Below are 18,338 nucleotides of genomic sequence, written 5' to 3'. Positions count from 1 at the left end.
TGCAGCAGTTTTTAAATGGCTGGCGGAATCTCAGCTCAAATGCAATGAGGACAAGTCTGAGGTCCTCCTCTATGGGTCTTTCCCTCCGCACTTCAGGGATGACCTCTGGCCTACAGTTTACCCCATGCCTAAGTCAACGGGGAGCCCAGTGAAGAATCTGGAGGTCTGGTTCAGTGAGGACTTTTGATTCTCACCACAGATCAAAAAATTGGCTGGTGTGTGCTTCGGCACACTTAAAAAATTCCTGCCATTGCTGCCCAGATCAGCTAAAGAAATGGTGACTTGCGCTCTCATCCTGTCAGTATAGACTACGCCAATGCCTTATCCATCGGCCTTCCTGGTTATCAGCTAAAAAAGCTACAGACAGTCCAGAATGCAGCAAGAGCGCTGTTCGGCATTCCGGGTAGGTTCAGTACAAAGCAACATCTCCGGGATCTGCATTGGCTCCAAGCAGGACAGCGTGTTCTTTTCAAGGCACTCACTCTTGCCCATGGTGCCTTATATAAATCCGGGCCCCGTTAGCTCAGGAGACCATTTGATTTCTATGTGCCTCATACACATCTACGCTCCGTAGGGCAATACCTTGCCGTTATACCACGCTACCACCTTGCTAGAACTGGGGGCAGCTCCCTTTCTTTCAAGGTGGCCAAAGCTTGGAATGGCCTTCCCTACAAACTGCGAAACACCCAAGACCTAAGGCTGTTTAAAAAGCAGCAAAAAACCTTGCTCTTTAACTAACATCCAGCCGCGTTCAACACCCTTTTGTCTCCTTCATACTGGCTTCTGCGCCGGGACAGTCCTGAGTATCTGTGCGCGTTATAAATACATAATAACATAACATAACATTACAAAAACTGAAAAATAAGCATGTTCAACCACAGCTGACCCCACAGGTTTAGGTACCTCTATCTTGGTGATGTAAACAACCGAATAGCGATAAAAGATCAATGACTAGATAGGTGTTAGCGACTGACAGGGCAAGGAACAGCCATCTTCATCAGTCCTTAGTGGGCTAGTTAAGCACATTAAGAAAATCAAATCATCAAAGTCAAACCCAAACATACTAATTTATCCTTGTAAAAGATGTTTCTCTTAACATTTATGAAATCCTGAGAAGATGACTACTCAATTTCTTTCACTTCAATTTCACAAACTCTCCCAGAAGAGTGCTTGGCCGAATTCTACAACAACAGCAAGGACTCTTCTATGGAAGTCAATGCCAAATCAAGTTTTGCAACCAGCAATTGAACAGACTGGGTATAGACTTCCAACCCGTCAAGATGGGGATGCTGAAGAGCCAAGATGAAGTTGTCACATGGCTGAAACAGTTGGAGTTGTCATTGCAAGAGGAGTGAGTGGTGCTTACTTTTATGTTTTTAACATCTTTGCCAAAGAGGGAGATTAAGAGCCAGATCTAGAGTCTGGTGGTCAGTACTCCTGCCCACCAAGGTTAAATGATATTATGTCTGTCACCCTGCAGACTACCATCTACAAAATGAAAATATCACCCCTGGGCCAGTGGTGATCTCTGTACCTTGAAGGGAGCTTCCGTCATGGCAGTTCCTGTCAATGTACAAAACTTTGGTTGTGACACTATTTGGTATTTCAGAGGTAAACTCTCAAATTCAGAGTTTGTTCCCGAAAAACAAAAAAGAAATGACCTCCCCCTTTCCAACTAAATTTTTTCCCAAGTGTGGGGTTCTTTCTTTTTTTTCTGTTATACTGTCATGCTTCATCTGGTTGTGAGAGACAGACAAAAGAGATATTAGAACACCCACCCAATTGGGGCAGGTGGCACAAAGCCCTTCTTCGTATGGCTCCTATTCCATAAGAAGATATAAGAATAGTCTGTGCACACCCTATATCTGCAATATGAAACCAAATAATTTGTCAAATTTAACAAAAGGTGCTTGCTGCCTGGTGGGTGGGTGGCCAGCCCAACAAACTAATCAACTGCTGGTGGGAAACCACTAGTATACCAAGCGCACTGCTACTGTAAAGTATAACACCTTAGCTGTACAAACGCTGCTGCTTGGATGCTGCTGAAACTTTAATATGAATCTGAAAAGTGCACAAACAGGGACAATAGTGGCTAAATATGTAAGGTCTGGAGACTGATTGTTATACAAAATAGTAAAAGTTATAGCACTGTACCTTAAGCTCAGGTTGTCAATGGTATGCGCGGTCCGCTCTATCCCACAAACGATTGTAAGTAAGAAGCTAGGTGTAACGCTGTGCTGTAAATGCTGTCTGTATGTTGAAGCCCCTCGAAATAATGGCAAGTGAAATCTGTGAGCTGGGAAACATGAAAGATGCGCTCAATACCACGAATCAAACAGAATCTAAAAGGCCGCGATGCCCGACTTTCAAACTTACCAAAATAAATGCTCTGACTCCTTATACCCGCTAGTGTGAGAACTGGCTGCCATGCCATTGAACTCAATGTGAGCCGAGGCGTATACCGGTAATTATGCTTGGAGACGCAATAGAAACAGAACTACGGCATGTCATCTTGGAATAGGGTGTAACACCGAGAGTCCACTGCTATAATGCTCCGTGAACACGATATCTGAAAATCCTGATAGATACGTAAGAAACTCTTAGAAAATTATGCCACAAACAACCAGTTGCCAGCTGAACAATGCAGCTGCAAGCTAACAGAGACTTACATATTGGTATGGGCGGGAGTGCAATAATACCATGATACCTCTGGGATGTATTGGAAATGAGACACCGGAATAGGCAAAAAGACCTGAGCTAGCAAAAAAAAAGCTGGGACAAATGAGAAGAGTGGACACCACAGCAGTGTCTACTCAATGGACACTGTGAATGAACAGTAGGTCCTATGACAATCTAATGTGAAGAAGTGAATAGTAAAGCCCGTGGGGTGTGCCAAGTGAAAAAATATGTAGAACAATAGTAAAGAAGTGCACGATATATACTGGCACTGAGAAACCGGGGAGAAAATAAAGAAGGATGGATGTAAGAATAAAATGTAAGGGAAAAATCAAAGCAAAAAATAAAATTAAGTAAAATCACCCGCAACCATGAAACCACCAGTAGTGCTGTATGAGTTTAACTAGAAGAAGGCACATGTACAAATCTACACAGAGCCAACGCTGGCAGGGAAGATGAGTGCAGATAACACTACAGAAAACATTGTAATTCAATCCTATCATTGAGACCCCGTGGTACAAGGGTCTGCAGATACTTAATCCACCATGCTTCCCTTTGAGCCAATAATATACTAGCATCTTGTCCGGCTTTAGATGTTAGAGCCTCTAGGATCGTAAACTGGAGTTGTGCATTGGTGTGTTGGTGTTCTAACCAATGGGAAGCAAAGTAAGACTTGATACTCTTAGTGCTGATGGTGCTCCTATGCTCTGTAATCCTTATTTTGATTTTGCGTGAGGTTTTGCCTACATATAAAAGTCCACACAGACATTTAATCGTGTAAATAACATTAGATGTATTGCAGTTGCCATTTTGTTTAAGAGAAATAGATTTGCCTGAGTGTGGATGGTGAATAACATTACCCATCATGAAACTATTACAATGGACGCAGTTGTAACATTTGCCCATGCCATGGAATTGCTGTGTTTCTACCTTCTTGGTGGGAAGAATATCTTTGATATTTTTGCTTCGAGTGTAGGCAAAGAGTAGTTCGTTAGTAAATAATCCATTGAAATCCGGTTCATGTTTGAGCAAGTCCCACCTAGTTTTGATCATTTTTTTGATTGCATGTGATCGAGTAGAAAACGTAGACACAAATACTAATCTGCCAGATTCCCCTTTCACTTGAGGAATAAGCAGGCTGTTACGATCTTTTAGTTGTGTTTTGGTGACCGCTTCAGACAAAGTAGTGTAAGGATAACCACGTTCATGAAATTTGTCTTGTTGTTTTTGAAGCATATCCTGTAATGTATTGGCATTAGAAGTAATGCGTTTCATTCTCAGCATTTGAGAATACGGAAGATTTTGAATCAACGTAGGTGGGTGAAAGCTGGTGTATAGCAAAAGAATATTCCTGTCGGTGGGCTTAGTGAATACTGATGTTTCAAAAGAATCAATGTTTTTCTGTATTAGTACATCCAAATAAGAGATACTGTCTTGGCTAATGGAGTGAGTGAACTTGATCCTCTCATGCCTGGTATTTAATTCCGTGATCAATTGCTCCAGAGATTCTCTTGAGCTCTTCCAAATTAGGAAAATGTCATCTATAAATCTGACATAAAATGCCAGCTTGAGCTTCCAGGTGTCTTGCATAAAGATGTTATCATTTTCGAACTGCGCCATGAAAGTATTAGCGTACGAGGGAGCCCCCGAAAAATCCACAGAGGTTCCACTCACTTGCAAATAAAAATCATCCTGCCATTTCAGATAATTATGTTGTAAAAACAATGTGACTAACTCCAATAAAAAAACTCTGTCCACACTGTTATCTGGTAATTGCAACAGCGCCCACTCGCAAGCCTCAATACCCTCTTTCAATGGTATCAAAGTGTACAATGATGTGACGTCGATTATACACAGCAGCCAAGTAGATGAAAAATTGTCTTGAATTTGTTGTAAAAGATTCAAAAAGTGAGTAGTATCCTTGACATAACTGCGCCAGGATTGCACAAATTTCCGAAGAAAGTGATCAACCAATCGTCCTGCTGGAGCAAAGATGGATTCAGAGCCGGAAACAATCGGGTGAAATGGAGGATCAACTAAGCTTTTGTGCACTTTGGGAAGCATGTAAAACCTCGGTCTTCTAGGATAATGAATTGTGAGAAATCTGCGTAAGGTGTTGTTTATCCAATCCATTCATTCCGCATTATCCAATATTTGGTTGAAAGTGTCCATGATCATTGTTGTTGGATCCTGAGCCAATTTAATGTAAGTAGAGGTATCAGATAGATGTTGTGTTACCTTCTCTATGTAAAAACTTGTATCCATGATGACAAGGGCACCGCCCTTGTCAGCCATTTGAGAAGTGATACTTTTGTCAAAAGCTAATTGGCATAACATGTTCATTTCATTCATTTTCAAATTGAGTTTGACTTGTGGATGCAAATTGAGTTTAGCTAAATCATGACGAACGAGTGTTTCAAAGATGTCTAATAACTTGTGAGACACAGGTGCCATAAAAGTGCTCTTGGGTTTAAAAGAACAGAGTTCAGAGTCCACTGCTTCAGGAACTGATGTAGAAACAGTGTCCAGAGTGGGGACTACGTTGGTAAAGAAATGCTTTAATCTCAAATTGTGCATGAATCTAAAGGTGGAGACTTCCAATTCCAGTTGATTGGTATGATAAATTGGCACAAATGATGTGCCCTTATTTAAGACTGCTTCTTGAGCTGCTGACAGTGGTTTAGAAGAAATGTTTATGACAAGGCTTTGACTTCGCTCCTCAGTCTCCACGCTTCTGCTTCTTTGTATTTGTCCTTGACTCCTCCTTGTTTTTTTGTGTCTGGAGGTTTGCCGCTGGTTGGGCCCTTCTCTAAAAAATAAGAAGAAGACACTGTAGACTGGGCTTGGTGAGCTGAGGATCCAGCTCCATTTTTAGAACTGGGTGCCACTGCCTCAAGTTGAACTGGTCTAGATGGATCCAGCTCATGGTCAGATACTATGAACTCTTGAGAAGATGTATTGGGTTTCTGATACGGGCGCCTACGGGCGTACACCTCTGCCCAGGTGTTCACCTCGTTGAGTTTGTAATCAATAGTATCTCTGCGGAATTTCCGCAATTTGTTTTCTTGGATGTCTTTATCATGAGCATCAAGTTTGCCCTATTCCATCAGGCCATTGAAGGAAACTAACAGCCCTCTAGCCCATAAATAGGGTGGGCAGATTGTCAGTTTGGCGGACATAGTACTATGTCGTGTTTGCAACAGAGTACCCAGTCTGTCAAACTTGAAATCACCCCCAAGCCTGATACCTAGTTCTGGTTTTTCATGGAGGAGAGTTTGATTTTAAATGCATGGAGACCCTGTTGAGTTTGGTCCCTCTACCTTTTAGTGTCTTAGGATCAATCTGTTGGCAAAGATCACGGGATGCAGGGTTGTGGCCATTGCCATAGCAATCATAAAGAACATTTCCACCTCTGCACATGGCATCATATATGGCAGTCAATATGTCACTTGCAGTGGAACCACTAGATGCAACAAATGATTCATAGACATTCTACCTAAAGCCGGTCATGAGGAATAGTTATAAGAACATTCCAAACCCTGTTTGGTTCCTGGAAAGGTTTTCAAGTAAGGAATCTGCAGGAGCTATTACCACTAAGAAAGTAAAGACTAAGAGAGCATATCTGTAGTCACTGCTCTTGTCATTGTCTATGTAAAATGGCAATAACAATAACAGAGGCTCCATTCTGAAACTAGACACAGAAAATACAAAATCAAGCTAAATAATCTATCATTTGACATTGGAAAATTAATTTGCTTACATGAAAATGACAGACACATGAGCAAAAATATTTTAGGCATAAGGCTGCTTCCCACGGCCTAAAAGTAAATCTATTTGGAGCTGTATTTCATTGTACCTCATTATTATCCACAGCCAAGTGACAGCATGCTGCAAGTACTGCTCGACTGTCCTGGAAGTACCACTCTGCTAGTCCTTTACTGACCCGGTGGAGGAGTCTGGAAAAGATAAAAGTAACAGGGAAACATTCAAGTAACTTTGCAGGCACATGGTGGTCACTATTCCATTCACTTCATATTAGAAAGGCTTGGGGCAGATGATATTAAACTAAAAAAGATAGTTAAAAACTGGAAGAAAAAGAGTTCAAAACATTCCAGACACTTTCCCACTTCTTTTCCAGATCTTCAATATTAACATGGAGCTCTTCACTAATTTCATTATGGCCCTAAGCTTTTTCACTGGATTTCAAAAACAATTCTAGACTAAGGGCTTTATTAGGAGCTTGGTGGTGCAGGAGCAGGACCGCCCCACTTCCGCACCGCCAAACTCATGTACAAACCGCCCACCAGATTAGGAGTTTTCTCCTGTCTGGTGGGTGGTTCTTTGGTGTTCCTAGGGTGGTGCTTATGAAATAGGCACCGCAATGGGAATGTCAAAGGCAGTACCTGCACGGCATGGACTGCTGCAGTCCATGCCGTGGAGGCACTGGTGTGCATGCTAGTCAGTTAATATCTGGATGCTGGATCACCAGCAGTAAGCCTGTCACCTCTCTTTCCTGACAAGTAAATTATCCACATCCTCTCGTTCCTATTTGTCTTCTTGGCAAGCTGCCCTTTTCTTGATCCTGCTCATCAGCTATAGTGGATATCTTTGTGTATAGAGTTTGAAATAAGAGTTCTCTGAGTGCCCATTTGACCTTTGTAAAGTGATCTGATATCTACTGGCAGTTTGCATGACAAGGTTTTTTAATAAAAAAAGTATTAAACTAAACCATGAGGCACATAGAGACACTTAAATGGCTGAAATACAGACCCATAATAGTATTTTACCCTTCTATGCAGAGGATCTAACCACGGCTACTGTGCTGCTGTGCCAAGGGCGTAACCATTAAATCCTCGCCACAGCAGTAAGAAATACCTCTGCCATGAACAGCAGAGGGACTTCTTTTTTTTCTTTCAGCCTGGGGAGATGGAGAAGAACTTCCAAAGCTGCCCGAGGCTTTTTTTCTTCAGTGTAGTGACGATCGTTGTGCATGGCATGCCTACGTCATTACACTGGAAGTGAAAGTGAAATGAGCTCATTTCACTTTCACTACCTAAGTCTTCATGGGGCTAGCTCAGCCCCCCGAGCACGTAGGCAAACGGGAGGGGTATCATTGGAAAGGGGAGAATCCCTAGTGAATTCTCGCATGCCACAAGAGGGCAATCACCAAGCAGGGATCCACCCACTAGACACCAGGGAGGGGGAACGGGCCCTTGCGAAAGAGTATTTGCTCCCCCCATATTACTTTGGGCATGTTCAGTCTTCCTGCCCCTACCAATATTCTCCCTTGGTGGGGATGCAGAAAGCACACTAGACTCCAGGGAATCTTTACAACATAGGGGTGGGGGCTGCCCTAAATGGCAATATAATGCCCCTCTCAAAAATTGACACAGTCTTTCTACCCCCCAGGCAGAAAGCCCACTAGGCACTAGAGATGGTTGTTTTCTCTTTTTTTATAAAAGAGGGGTGGGGGTTGCTCACAATGGGTGTGCCAATGTCCCCACCTCCCAAAACAAAAGGAACTGTCCATCTGCCCCCTCGGAAGGAAGATGGGGTTTATTACCCCTGATCTGCCCACGGGGGCAAAATCCCGCTAGACACCAGGGATTCTTTTCTTGTGAGAACTGAGAGGTGGGGCTGCCCTAAATGCACATTATAATGCCCCCCCTCCAAAAACCTGGCACAGTCTTTCTGCCCCCTTAGGAGTGCAGATGGGGGCAATAGCTTACTATCTGCCCCCCGGGGGTCGAAAGCCCACAAGGCACCAGGGATGTTTTTTTAATAAAAGAGGGGTTGGGGCTGCCCACAATGGGCATGGCAATGTCCTGACCCCTCAACAAAAAAGGGACAGTCTTTCTGTCCCCCCAGGAGGCAGATGGGGGTTATTACCTTTGATCTGCCGCCTAGCTTGGACCACAAATGCAGGTGCCCAACTTGCAAAACAAGCTTGTTTTGTGATACATCATTTTGATGGCTCCACAATACGTTTTGGGCTCTTCCCTGTCGTGGGTTCTTGGCCCACCCACACAAGTGAGGTACCATTTATATTGGGAGACCTGGGTTAATGCTGGGTGGTAGGAAATATGTGTAGGCCTGGTGATCCCACAACTTTACCACACAGAAATGTGAGGAAAATGTGATTTTTAAGCTACATGTGAGGTTTGCAGAGGATTCTGGGTAAGAATTAATTGGGGTATTTGCACAAGCTATACCTCCCTGGACTCCCCTGACTGTCTAGTTTTCAGAAATGTTTGGGTTTCGAACATTTTGCCTAGATGGCGGTCGTGCCCGGGACCAAAAACGTGGGTGACTCCCTTGCATATAGTTCTGTCTGAACTGGGGTGGCGAAGTGAGCTAAAGAACGATGATGGATTCAACCCAGATCTGTGACTGGGGGTGAGTGTTTGAAAAGTTTCAGCTCTCCGTCCATCATTTCCTTGTGTTTGCTTTGATTCCCTTGCAAAACCATGTTGTTTCGTGATAAATAATTTTGTTGTCTCCACAATAAGTTTTGGGCCATTTCCTGTTGCAGGCACTAGGCCTATCCACACAAGTAAGGTACCATTTTTATTGGCAGACTTGGGGGAATGCTGAGTGGATGACAGTTTGTTACTCCCCGCAGATTCCTGAACTTTCCATCACAGAGATTTTAGGAAAATGTTTTTTTTTAACAAAGTTTGAGGTTTGCAGGGATTCTGGATAACAGAACCTGGTGGGAGCCACACAAGTTACCCCATGCTGGATTTCTCTGGGTGTCTAGATGTAATTTTTTTTTACAGGTTTGCTAGGTTTTCCTAGGTGCCGACTAAGCTAGGGCACAAAATCCACAGTTGGCACATTGCAAAAAAGTGTAAGTTTTCACTGGAAAATTGTGATGTGTCCATATTGCGATTTGCGCAGTTTTGTGTTGCGGCCAAAAGGCCTACCCACACAAGTAAGGTACCATTTGTATTGACAGACATAGGGGAATGCTGGGTGGGTAAACATTTGTGTCTCCTCACAGATTCCAGAACTATCCATCACAGAAATGTGAGGATAATGTGTTTTTTTACAAAGTTTGAGGTTTGCAGGAGATTCCGGGTATTAGAACCTGGGAAGATCCAAACACGTCACCGGATTCTAGATTCCTCTGGATGTCTAGTTTTCAAAAATGTACAGGTTTGCTAGGTTTTCCTAGGTGCCAGCTATAATAGGTCCCAAAATCTACAGCTAGGCACATTGCTAAAACAGGGTCAGTTTTCATTTTAAAAATGTGATGTGTCCATGTTATGTTTTGGGCAGTTTGCTGTCGCAAACACTAGACCTACCCACACAAGTGAGGTACCATTTTTATCGGGAGACTTAGGGAAATACAGAATAGTAGAACAAGTGTTATTTCCATTTGTATTTCTATGCAATTCTGCCTTCCAAATGTAAGACAGTGTGCAAAAAAGAAATCATTTTGAACAATACCCTCTAATTCACATGCTAATATGTGTACCCACAATTTCAGAGATGCACAAATAACCACTGCTTCTAAACTCCATATCTTCTTCAAATTTCAGAAATTCATAGGTTTTCTTGATACCGATTTTTCACACTTTATATTTTACCAAATAAATTACTGTATACCTGGTACACAATGAAAAACCATTGCAAGGTCTAACTCATTTATTGGCTCTGGGTACCTCGGGTTTTTGATGAACCTACAAGCCTCACATAACGCCACAACCAGAAGGTTCCCGTGGACATAACAGTATATAGCTTTCAAAAATATACCATAGTTAGAAGAAATTACAGGTGATAATATAGGCACAAGTGACAGTTTTACACAACACAATTCTAATATTCTTTTATTTCAACTGTTACTTTCCATAGGAAAACCTTAAAGGATCTACACAAATGACCCCTTGCTGAATTTAGAATGTTGTCTTCTTTTTAGAATTGTATAGCTTTCTGGGATCCATTATTGATTTCATACCCATTTCTACCACTAACAGGAAGGAGGTTGAAAGCACAAGAAATAAGGAAAAATAGGCTATGTCCCTGTAAAATGCCCATACTGTGTAGAAAATGTTGGTTTTCTGACAGAGGTCTGTCTGTTCCTGGAAGATGGGAGGAAGGTGATTTTAGCACCACAAACCCTTCATTTATAATATTTGAAGGGAAGAAACCATGCACTTTTTTCTGCAGCACCTTTATCCCATTTCCCCCCACCCAAAAACACATTTAGCTGTATTTTGCCTAATTTCTCAGTCCCTTCCAGGGGAATCCACAAACCCCTGGTACCTTTGGAATCCTCTGGATGTTAGAAGAAAAGGATGCAAATGTGGCGTGGATAACTTATGTCAACGGGGGCCTAAGCTTGAACTACCCCAAATAGTCAAAAATGGCATGGGAAGGGGGGAAAGGCCTGGCAGCGAAAGGGTTCATTTAAGACTAGTTTTAACCCTGCATTTGACTACTGCACTAATCTCTAATGGTTGGCCCATCTTTTAATATTAATATTGTACATTTGTTTTTTGGATTATGCTACAAATTATACCTTGTGGTGTTCTAGAGAAATATTAATTATGTTTTATCATGTTCTTTATTGATACTGTGTTTACCAATTTCAGAAGGATGAATTTGCTGTAAAAGAAATTAAAAACATTGCTTGCACGTTGCATGAAGATGTCCGCAGTATTCATTTAACTATATAATCACTGAAGTTTAAATCAAGTTATTGAGCGGTACACATCATGACAGTCACTTATCACAAAGGATAGAACCAAAATAATGTCAAAAGATCAAAACAGGATTAAGTTCCCATTACTGCGAAAATGAACATCACCCGAAAGATATCAAGTCTCAAAAACTACAAATATTACCTCTATTAAAGAAAAGGGGAACAAAGACTGAGGGAGTGGCAGAAAAGTAAAAAATCACACTTTGCACAGTGAACAGACTTCACATTACGCTACAATTCCCAACCAAACTGTGATCCTTCAGCTTTCTAGCAACAGACTGCACATCAAATATTAGAATGCCAAGTTTCATCATCATCAGGTTAGGACACCTGAACATTATTTAGTTAGTCTTGGTCAGGATGCATCAAAGTAAACACATGGGTTTTTCCCACACTTACCATTCCAAGTTGATCTGGGATTCAGAGTGAGATCTCATAGTTAATGGCAAGGAATTATCATGTTCTCGAACTACTTCCGCTGCCCTTAAGTGGCCACTCCTCAAATCAGGTACACTTAATATCTTGCAATATCTACATCTTAGTCTCAGAAGCTCAGTTGCACAACTATGTCAGGCTGCAGTGGACTGACAAATCAATCCAGCAGCAAGGGCTCTATTATCAGGGTTTTACCTTGAATAATGCATTTCTCAAAGAGGATGATTTTTATCTACTGACTTGATTTGAAGTTTTGTAAAGCGCTTGAATGCATGAGGGCATCTTGGCCCTGCTGCCCAGCAAATGCCAGATAGCTACCGATGATAGAAGTATTGGTTACTTAGTTGATAAAGAGCCAGGTTTTCAGGGATTTTCTAAAGGACCATATTTTGGGGCTGTTCTTTATGTCTACAGGGAGGGTGTCCTAAATTTTGACTGTTCCTAAAATAAAGCTCCTTCCATTCCAGTGCGCTCTCTTGGTTCTGGGGATCAGTAGTAGTTAACTGGAGGAGGACCGTAGGTTTCTTGCAGGTGTGTACCAGATAGAACACTTCTTCAAGTATTGTGGGCCAGAGCCATGCAGTGCCTTGTAGGCTAGACACAGGGATTTAAATGTAATCCTTTTATGGACTGAAAGCCAGTAGAGTTTTTTCAGGCCTTGGGACACCGACTGATATTTTGGGATATGCAGCAGCAAGCGTGCTGATGCATTTTGAAGCAGCTGTCGCTTTTGCAGATATTTTTTGGGGATGTTTACACATAGGGCGTTCCATAATCCAATTTGGACAAGGGTAGTGCTGTCATAGTGGGCCCGATTCACAGAATTAACTTAAGACAAAATTCTAAACTTACTACTTATGGTATTCACAGAATGCACTTACTACTTTTTGTATTCACAGAATGGATTTACGACTACTAACTTTCCGTCTGAATTTCCGGCCCGGATGAGGAGCTTCCGGCCCAGAGGCGGAGCTTCCGGCCCTGAGGTGGAGCTTATGACCCGGAGGCAGAGCTTATGGCTTAGAGGCAGAGCTTCCGGCTCGGAGGTGGGGATTTAGCCATGGCTGAAATCTCCACCTCTGGGCCGGAAGCTCCGTCTCCGGGCTGCACCGGCCTGCAATCTCCGCCTCTAGGCCACAAGCTCCACCTCTTGGCCGGAAGCTCAGCCTCCGGGCCAGAATCTCCGCCTCCGGGACGGAATTTCCGGCTGAGTGCGGACGTAAAGTTAGTAGTCGTAAATCCATTCTGTGAATACCAAAAGTAGTAAGTTCATTCTGTGAATACCGAAAGTAGTAAGTGCATTCTGTGAATACCAAAAGTAGTAAGTTTAGGATTTTGTCTTAAGTTAGTTCTGTGAATCGGGCCCAGTGTCTTTTGTAGGTCAAGCAATATAAAGGGGCGGATCTTGATGATGATGAAACCTAAGTTTTTCACCTTTTTTCACAGGTGATGGGTGGTTGCCCAAAGCTTCGGCCACCATCTAGGTGACTAGAAGGAGGTGTCCGTACCCTGAAGGAGAATCTCGATTTCCCACCATTAAGCAGTTGGATCTCATCTATTGATTTACCCAAGTCATGCGTTTATTGAAGTGTTCTGTTGTTTCTTTAAGGTTGCTCGATACTGAAATCACAAGCTTGGTATCATCAGCATAGGAGACAACTGAGAGGCCGGAGTTCCTAATGATTCTGGTCAGAGGGTTAACGTGGAGATTAAAGAGGGTACGGCTCAGCGAACCAGGGCTCTGAGGGGGTTTTAAGCCCGATAGACAGTTTTTGCAGGGGCTAACGGAACATAGGCTGCTTTGATCCAAGATGTGTACAGACGGGCTTCAGTGTTGACATCTGGGATGGGGTTGGGCTTGGAGCTAAGCAGGAGTGATAGTAATTTAAGGGGATCTATGTTTTTCCAATCACAGCCTTTTGTTGCTGTGTGGGGGTTGTGAGGTCCCGAAAAAGGCTGAGTTGTGCTGATTGTGAACATTATTGCCTTGTGGTCTAACCAAAGGGTAGGTAGTACTCTTTTGACCTTTAATGTTGAGTCTGATGTAAAGATACCATCTAGAGTGTGACCCGCAACGTGGGTGGGGTACTAAACCAGTTGCCTCAAGTCAAAGTTAGCCATGGTATTTATTTATTTATTTATTTTTTACATTTTTAAAGCGCACTGTTACCCGGAGGTGTCCTGGCGCTGTATGACTGAGAAAGCATGTGTTACATCAGGGAAGTCGGTTTGTAAAAAGCCAGGTCTTTAGAGCTCTTCTGAACGATAGAAGGTCTACCAAAAGGCTTTATCACTGTCTTCTGATTTTTCTAGATAAAAATTAAAACCCTCCAGTACTGAAAAGTCGGCCGAATCAATACTTGTTTCAATAAAAAGGCTTATAGAGTTAACACAGGTGTTTCCAGTGGCCTGTACACCAAGAGACCTCTAAAAGTATAGTTTTTACTCATTTTGATTTAAAAAGATAGAATTTCACAGTCAGAGCCACTTCCAGCTGAGGAGCCAGAGACCAACAGGTTGTCTCTAGACACAATTGCCAATCCCCCACCTCGCTTATCTACTCTATCAGCTCTAAGGATTGAGTAGCCCGCTGCAATTGTTAGCACCAAATCCAGATCAGATGTTTGGTCTGCCCACGTCTCGGTAATGAATGCCAGATCCAGCTTGTGTGTGTATAACATTTCTGTGAATTCTAGTTTGTGTTGTATTAGTGAGCGTGCATTATTGAGCATGCCATAAAATCCGTTAAATGGTCCTGGTTGTGAAGGCTTAGTCATTTTCGCAGAGAAGCTGCCTTTATCCTGTTTCATTTCAAACACAGATTTGAAAGAAGCACATTGCATGGGCTCGCCCTGAGTGTCTAGTAAAGCACAATTAATATTCTTACATTTGTGTTCAATGTCATTAGTTCCTCCCTGGAGTATTAGTTGATAAAGAGCCAGGTTTTCAGGCATTCTCTAAAGGCCCATAAATTGAGGCTGTTTGTAATGTCTACAGGGAGTGCATTCCAAATGTTGGCTGTTCCTAAAATAAAGCTCCTGGGGAAAAACAGCCAGGGGTTGTGGTGCTGGATGCGGTCCAGGCATGTAGGGGCTCAGACAGGTTTGGCTTTGGAATGCCTTCAGCGTACAGACATGCTGCCATGCATTTTAAATAGCCCGCTGAGTGATGGGGCGTGACTGAGCTCTGAAGATTCCCAGCAAGGAAAACACAGCTGGATCAAACAATAGTCAAACCCGGCACAGCAAAGCCTTGATCCTTCGATAGGCTCCTCCGCTGAATGAATCGTACTGGTAAAATAATGACAAGTTAAAATAAAGGTGGCAAAGTGAAACACATAAAATAATTTTTAAAAGGGTATAAATCCTCTTAAGATGGTGCTGAACCTAGATGGAGCCAGGCCACTCAATAAACGGCACAAGTGTGCCTACAAGGAACAGAAAGTGCGCTGCATGCTTCCGATTGTCAGAGCGAATTGGGCTTTGCTGTGAAGCTGCACGGACATGCTGACACGCTTTATAAATAGATCGCTAAGCGAAGGGGCGTGGCTGAGCTCCGAGGATTCCCAGCAGGGAAAACACAGGTAGGTCAAACAAAAGTCAAACTGGGGTCCAGCAACCTCTTGATCATTCTACAGGCTCCCAGGCTGTAATGATCGTACTGGTAAAATAAAGACAAGTCAAAATAAAGGTGGCAAATACAAACAAATAAAATTTAAAATAGGTATACACCTTCCCAAGATTGCACCCAACCTATATGGAGCAGGGCAACTCCAAAAACGGCACAAGTGTGCCTACAAGGAACAGAAAGTGAGCTGGACGCTCCAGATGGTCAGAGTGAATCGGGATTTGCTGTGAAGCTGTGTGTGTGGATGAGCTCACATGCTTTTGAAATAGCCCACTGAGTGAAGGGGCAGGGCTGTGCGCCGCAAATTCCCAGCAGGAAAAACACAGGTGGGTCAAGCAATAGTCAAACCGGGGTTCAGCAACCCCTTGATCATTTAACAGGTTCCCCCGCTGAAAGGATCGACATACTGGTAAAATAATGACAAGTTAAAATAAAGGTGGCTAAGAGAAACACATTAAATCTTTAAAAATAGGGTATAACCCCTCTCAAGAGGGAGCCAGGCAACTCTAAACAAGCATTTACAATGTAATGATTTCGCCTTTGGAAAAGTTAGAGCTATTGGCATTGTAAATGACAAAATTTGTATTTATGTGTTGGTTTTGAAAACAGATAAATAAATGGCATTGTCCTTTACATTGCCATTAGCTTAATCTCTTGCAAATGTGAGACCTATTGTACCCTACGGACGAACTCAGCAGACAGCAATTACTACCACACACACACCCAGAGCCACACACACACACCCAGAGCCACACACACACACCCAGAGCCACACACACACACACAGAGCCACACACACACACACAGAGCCACACACACACACCCAGAGCCAAACACACACCCAGAGCCACACACACCCACCCAGAGCCACACACACCCATAGCCACACACACAAACCCCCAGAGCCACACACAAACACAGAGCCACACACACCCAGAGCCACACACACACACACCCAGAGCCCCCCACACACCCAGAGCCCACCACACACACACCCACCCAGAGCCATATATATATATATGTAAAGTAATCCAAATGTGGGCAATACAAGCACCTACGCTCAACAAGAGCTTTATCAAACGGCTGGTTGGTGGTTGACCGTTTTGCATAAATCACAAGAAATGTGCTTTATGGCTCACAGGCACTCATAAATGTCTTCTGAAGGGTAGACAGGCACAAAGTTTCCTGGGAAGTAATGGAAGAGGAAAGGAAGAGAGGAAATGGCAGGATGAAGATTAAAGGGAGGGAAGGAAGAAAGGGTCAGGGAAGTATAAAAAGAGGAGACGCGAATAGAGAAAGAATGAGGGTGAACACAGTGGTATAAACGTAGAACACAGCTAAGTATGGTGGGCAGATTTTGAGAAGGAAAAACTGGGACAGGCCAGACATAAAAGTAGGACTAACCGCCTTTAGTGTTACTTTTATGTTTGGTCTGTCCCAATTTTGCATATCTATCTATCTATCTATCTATCTATCTATCTATCTATCTATCTATCTATCTATCTATCTATCTATCTATCTATCTATCTATCTATCTATCTATCTATCTATCTATCTATCTATCTATCTATCTATCTATCTATCTATCTATCTAATCTATCTATCTACACACAAATACAGTGTCTGTGTATATAAGCACACATTTACAAGACAACCTTCACATAGCATTATCTTCAGACTTTACAGACACATTCTCTGAAAGCCGGGACTGTTCGGAGAAATCCGGGTCGTCTACTCACCGCCGAGTGAAAAGCTGGGAGGGGTGTAAAAAGAGCAACACAGACGATACATAACGAAAAGGAGCCATAATTGAAGAAAATAGGGATAGAGGCTTAAGGGAAGGAAAGACCGGTGAAGGCATGAGCAGAGGAAAACAAACAACGAGGAAAGAGAAGAGAAAAGTAGAGATTCCCTGAAGGAGGAAAGAAGCTAGAGGACCCGAGGAAAAGGAAAGAGCGGAGAATAGAGAAGAACAGGAAGAGGTCCTGAGGGAATGAAAAGCGCTCGGAGGATAGAAGTGCTTACAAAATAATTCTTGCTTGAAAAATATTTTACCTTAAATTATCCTCCAGTGTTAACCCAAAATAGTTTGTGAAAGATCATGTTCCACAAAGGCAGGCGGGGGGGCGTACCAATTTTGAACTCATTCAATAATACTGTTTTAGCTACAGCGGGAAAAAAAGGTGGAGGGAGCGTACCAAAAACAGAACAAATTGAAAAGATCCGAGGGGCAATGTCACGATGGAGGACAGGAGTACCATGGGACCCCGGCCACAGGTGTTAGCTGACTTGCTGCCATTGGCTCCTCTCCTTTGAGGGAGCAGGCCAGTGTGCCTTGTAAAGAATAATGCGAAGGCCAGTCGCCAGCACTTGGGCCCCCAAGTCAATTACCTTGTGCCCTAAGGGCCAACGGGGTGACCAATCACGACTTCAACAATATTGGCTGGGTATTTCCAGTGTATAGCAGTCCAACTTTTTTGCTTGTGCACAGGTTCTTAGCGCCAAGACAGGTCCTTGGCTTGGCTCGAACTGGGCTCTCCCTGTTAAATCACTGGTTCGACAAAATGTATGCAGATTGAGCGGATGATGAGCAGAAGTGACTTCACTTCTATTCAGGTGTGGTGCACCACTGTGAACTAATCCATGCACAAAGAGTCCTGGCAGCAGTTACATTAAAAACATATCTCTGTGAAGTTAAGAAAACAAGCCTCTTTTAGACACCCCTCCTTCTTTTTATAATAACACTGAAGCAGTGGTTTTGAGAAAAGGTGCAATCCGCAAATGTAGGCCACTTTTTTTTTGTGTGCCCAGGCCTATTTTGCATCCCAATCCAACCCTCTTTATCACTTACCCATACCCACTTGATTTCTGTCACAAAGATGCCTATTTCTTT

At 42.9% G+C, this 18,338-nt stretch overlaps 1 protein-coding gene across 2 annotated transcripts in view; it reads right to left on the bottom strand.

Moving 5' to 3' along the window:
- WDR17 (WD repeat domain 17) overlaps positions 1 to 18,338 on the bottom strand; it is a 790,164-nt gene that overhangs the window by 286,048 nt on the left and 485,778 nt on the right. For both annotated transcript variants that reach the window (XM_086962451.1, XM_086962452.1), the window contains exon 21: positions 6,533 to 6,632. In XM_086962451.1, coding sequence (XP_086818577.1) covers positions 6,533 to 6,632 — 100 coding nt within the window. The remainder of the gene's footprint in view (positions 1 to 6,532; positions 6,633 to 18,338) is intronic.

The sequence above is a fragment of the Lissotriton vulgaris genome, chromosome 3_1 (assembly GCF_964263255.1).
Source record: "Lissotriton vulgaris chromosome 3_1, aLisVul1.2, whole genome shotgun sequence".
In the NCBI taxonomy this organism is placed as follows: Eukaryota; Metazoa; Chordata; class Amphibia; order Caudata; family Salamandridae; genus Lissotriton; species Lissotriton vulgaris.
The sequence above is the reverse complement of the archived record's forward strand: the minus strand, read 5'-3'. Positions and strand labels throughout refer to the sequence as shown.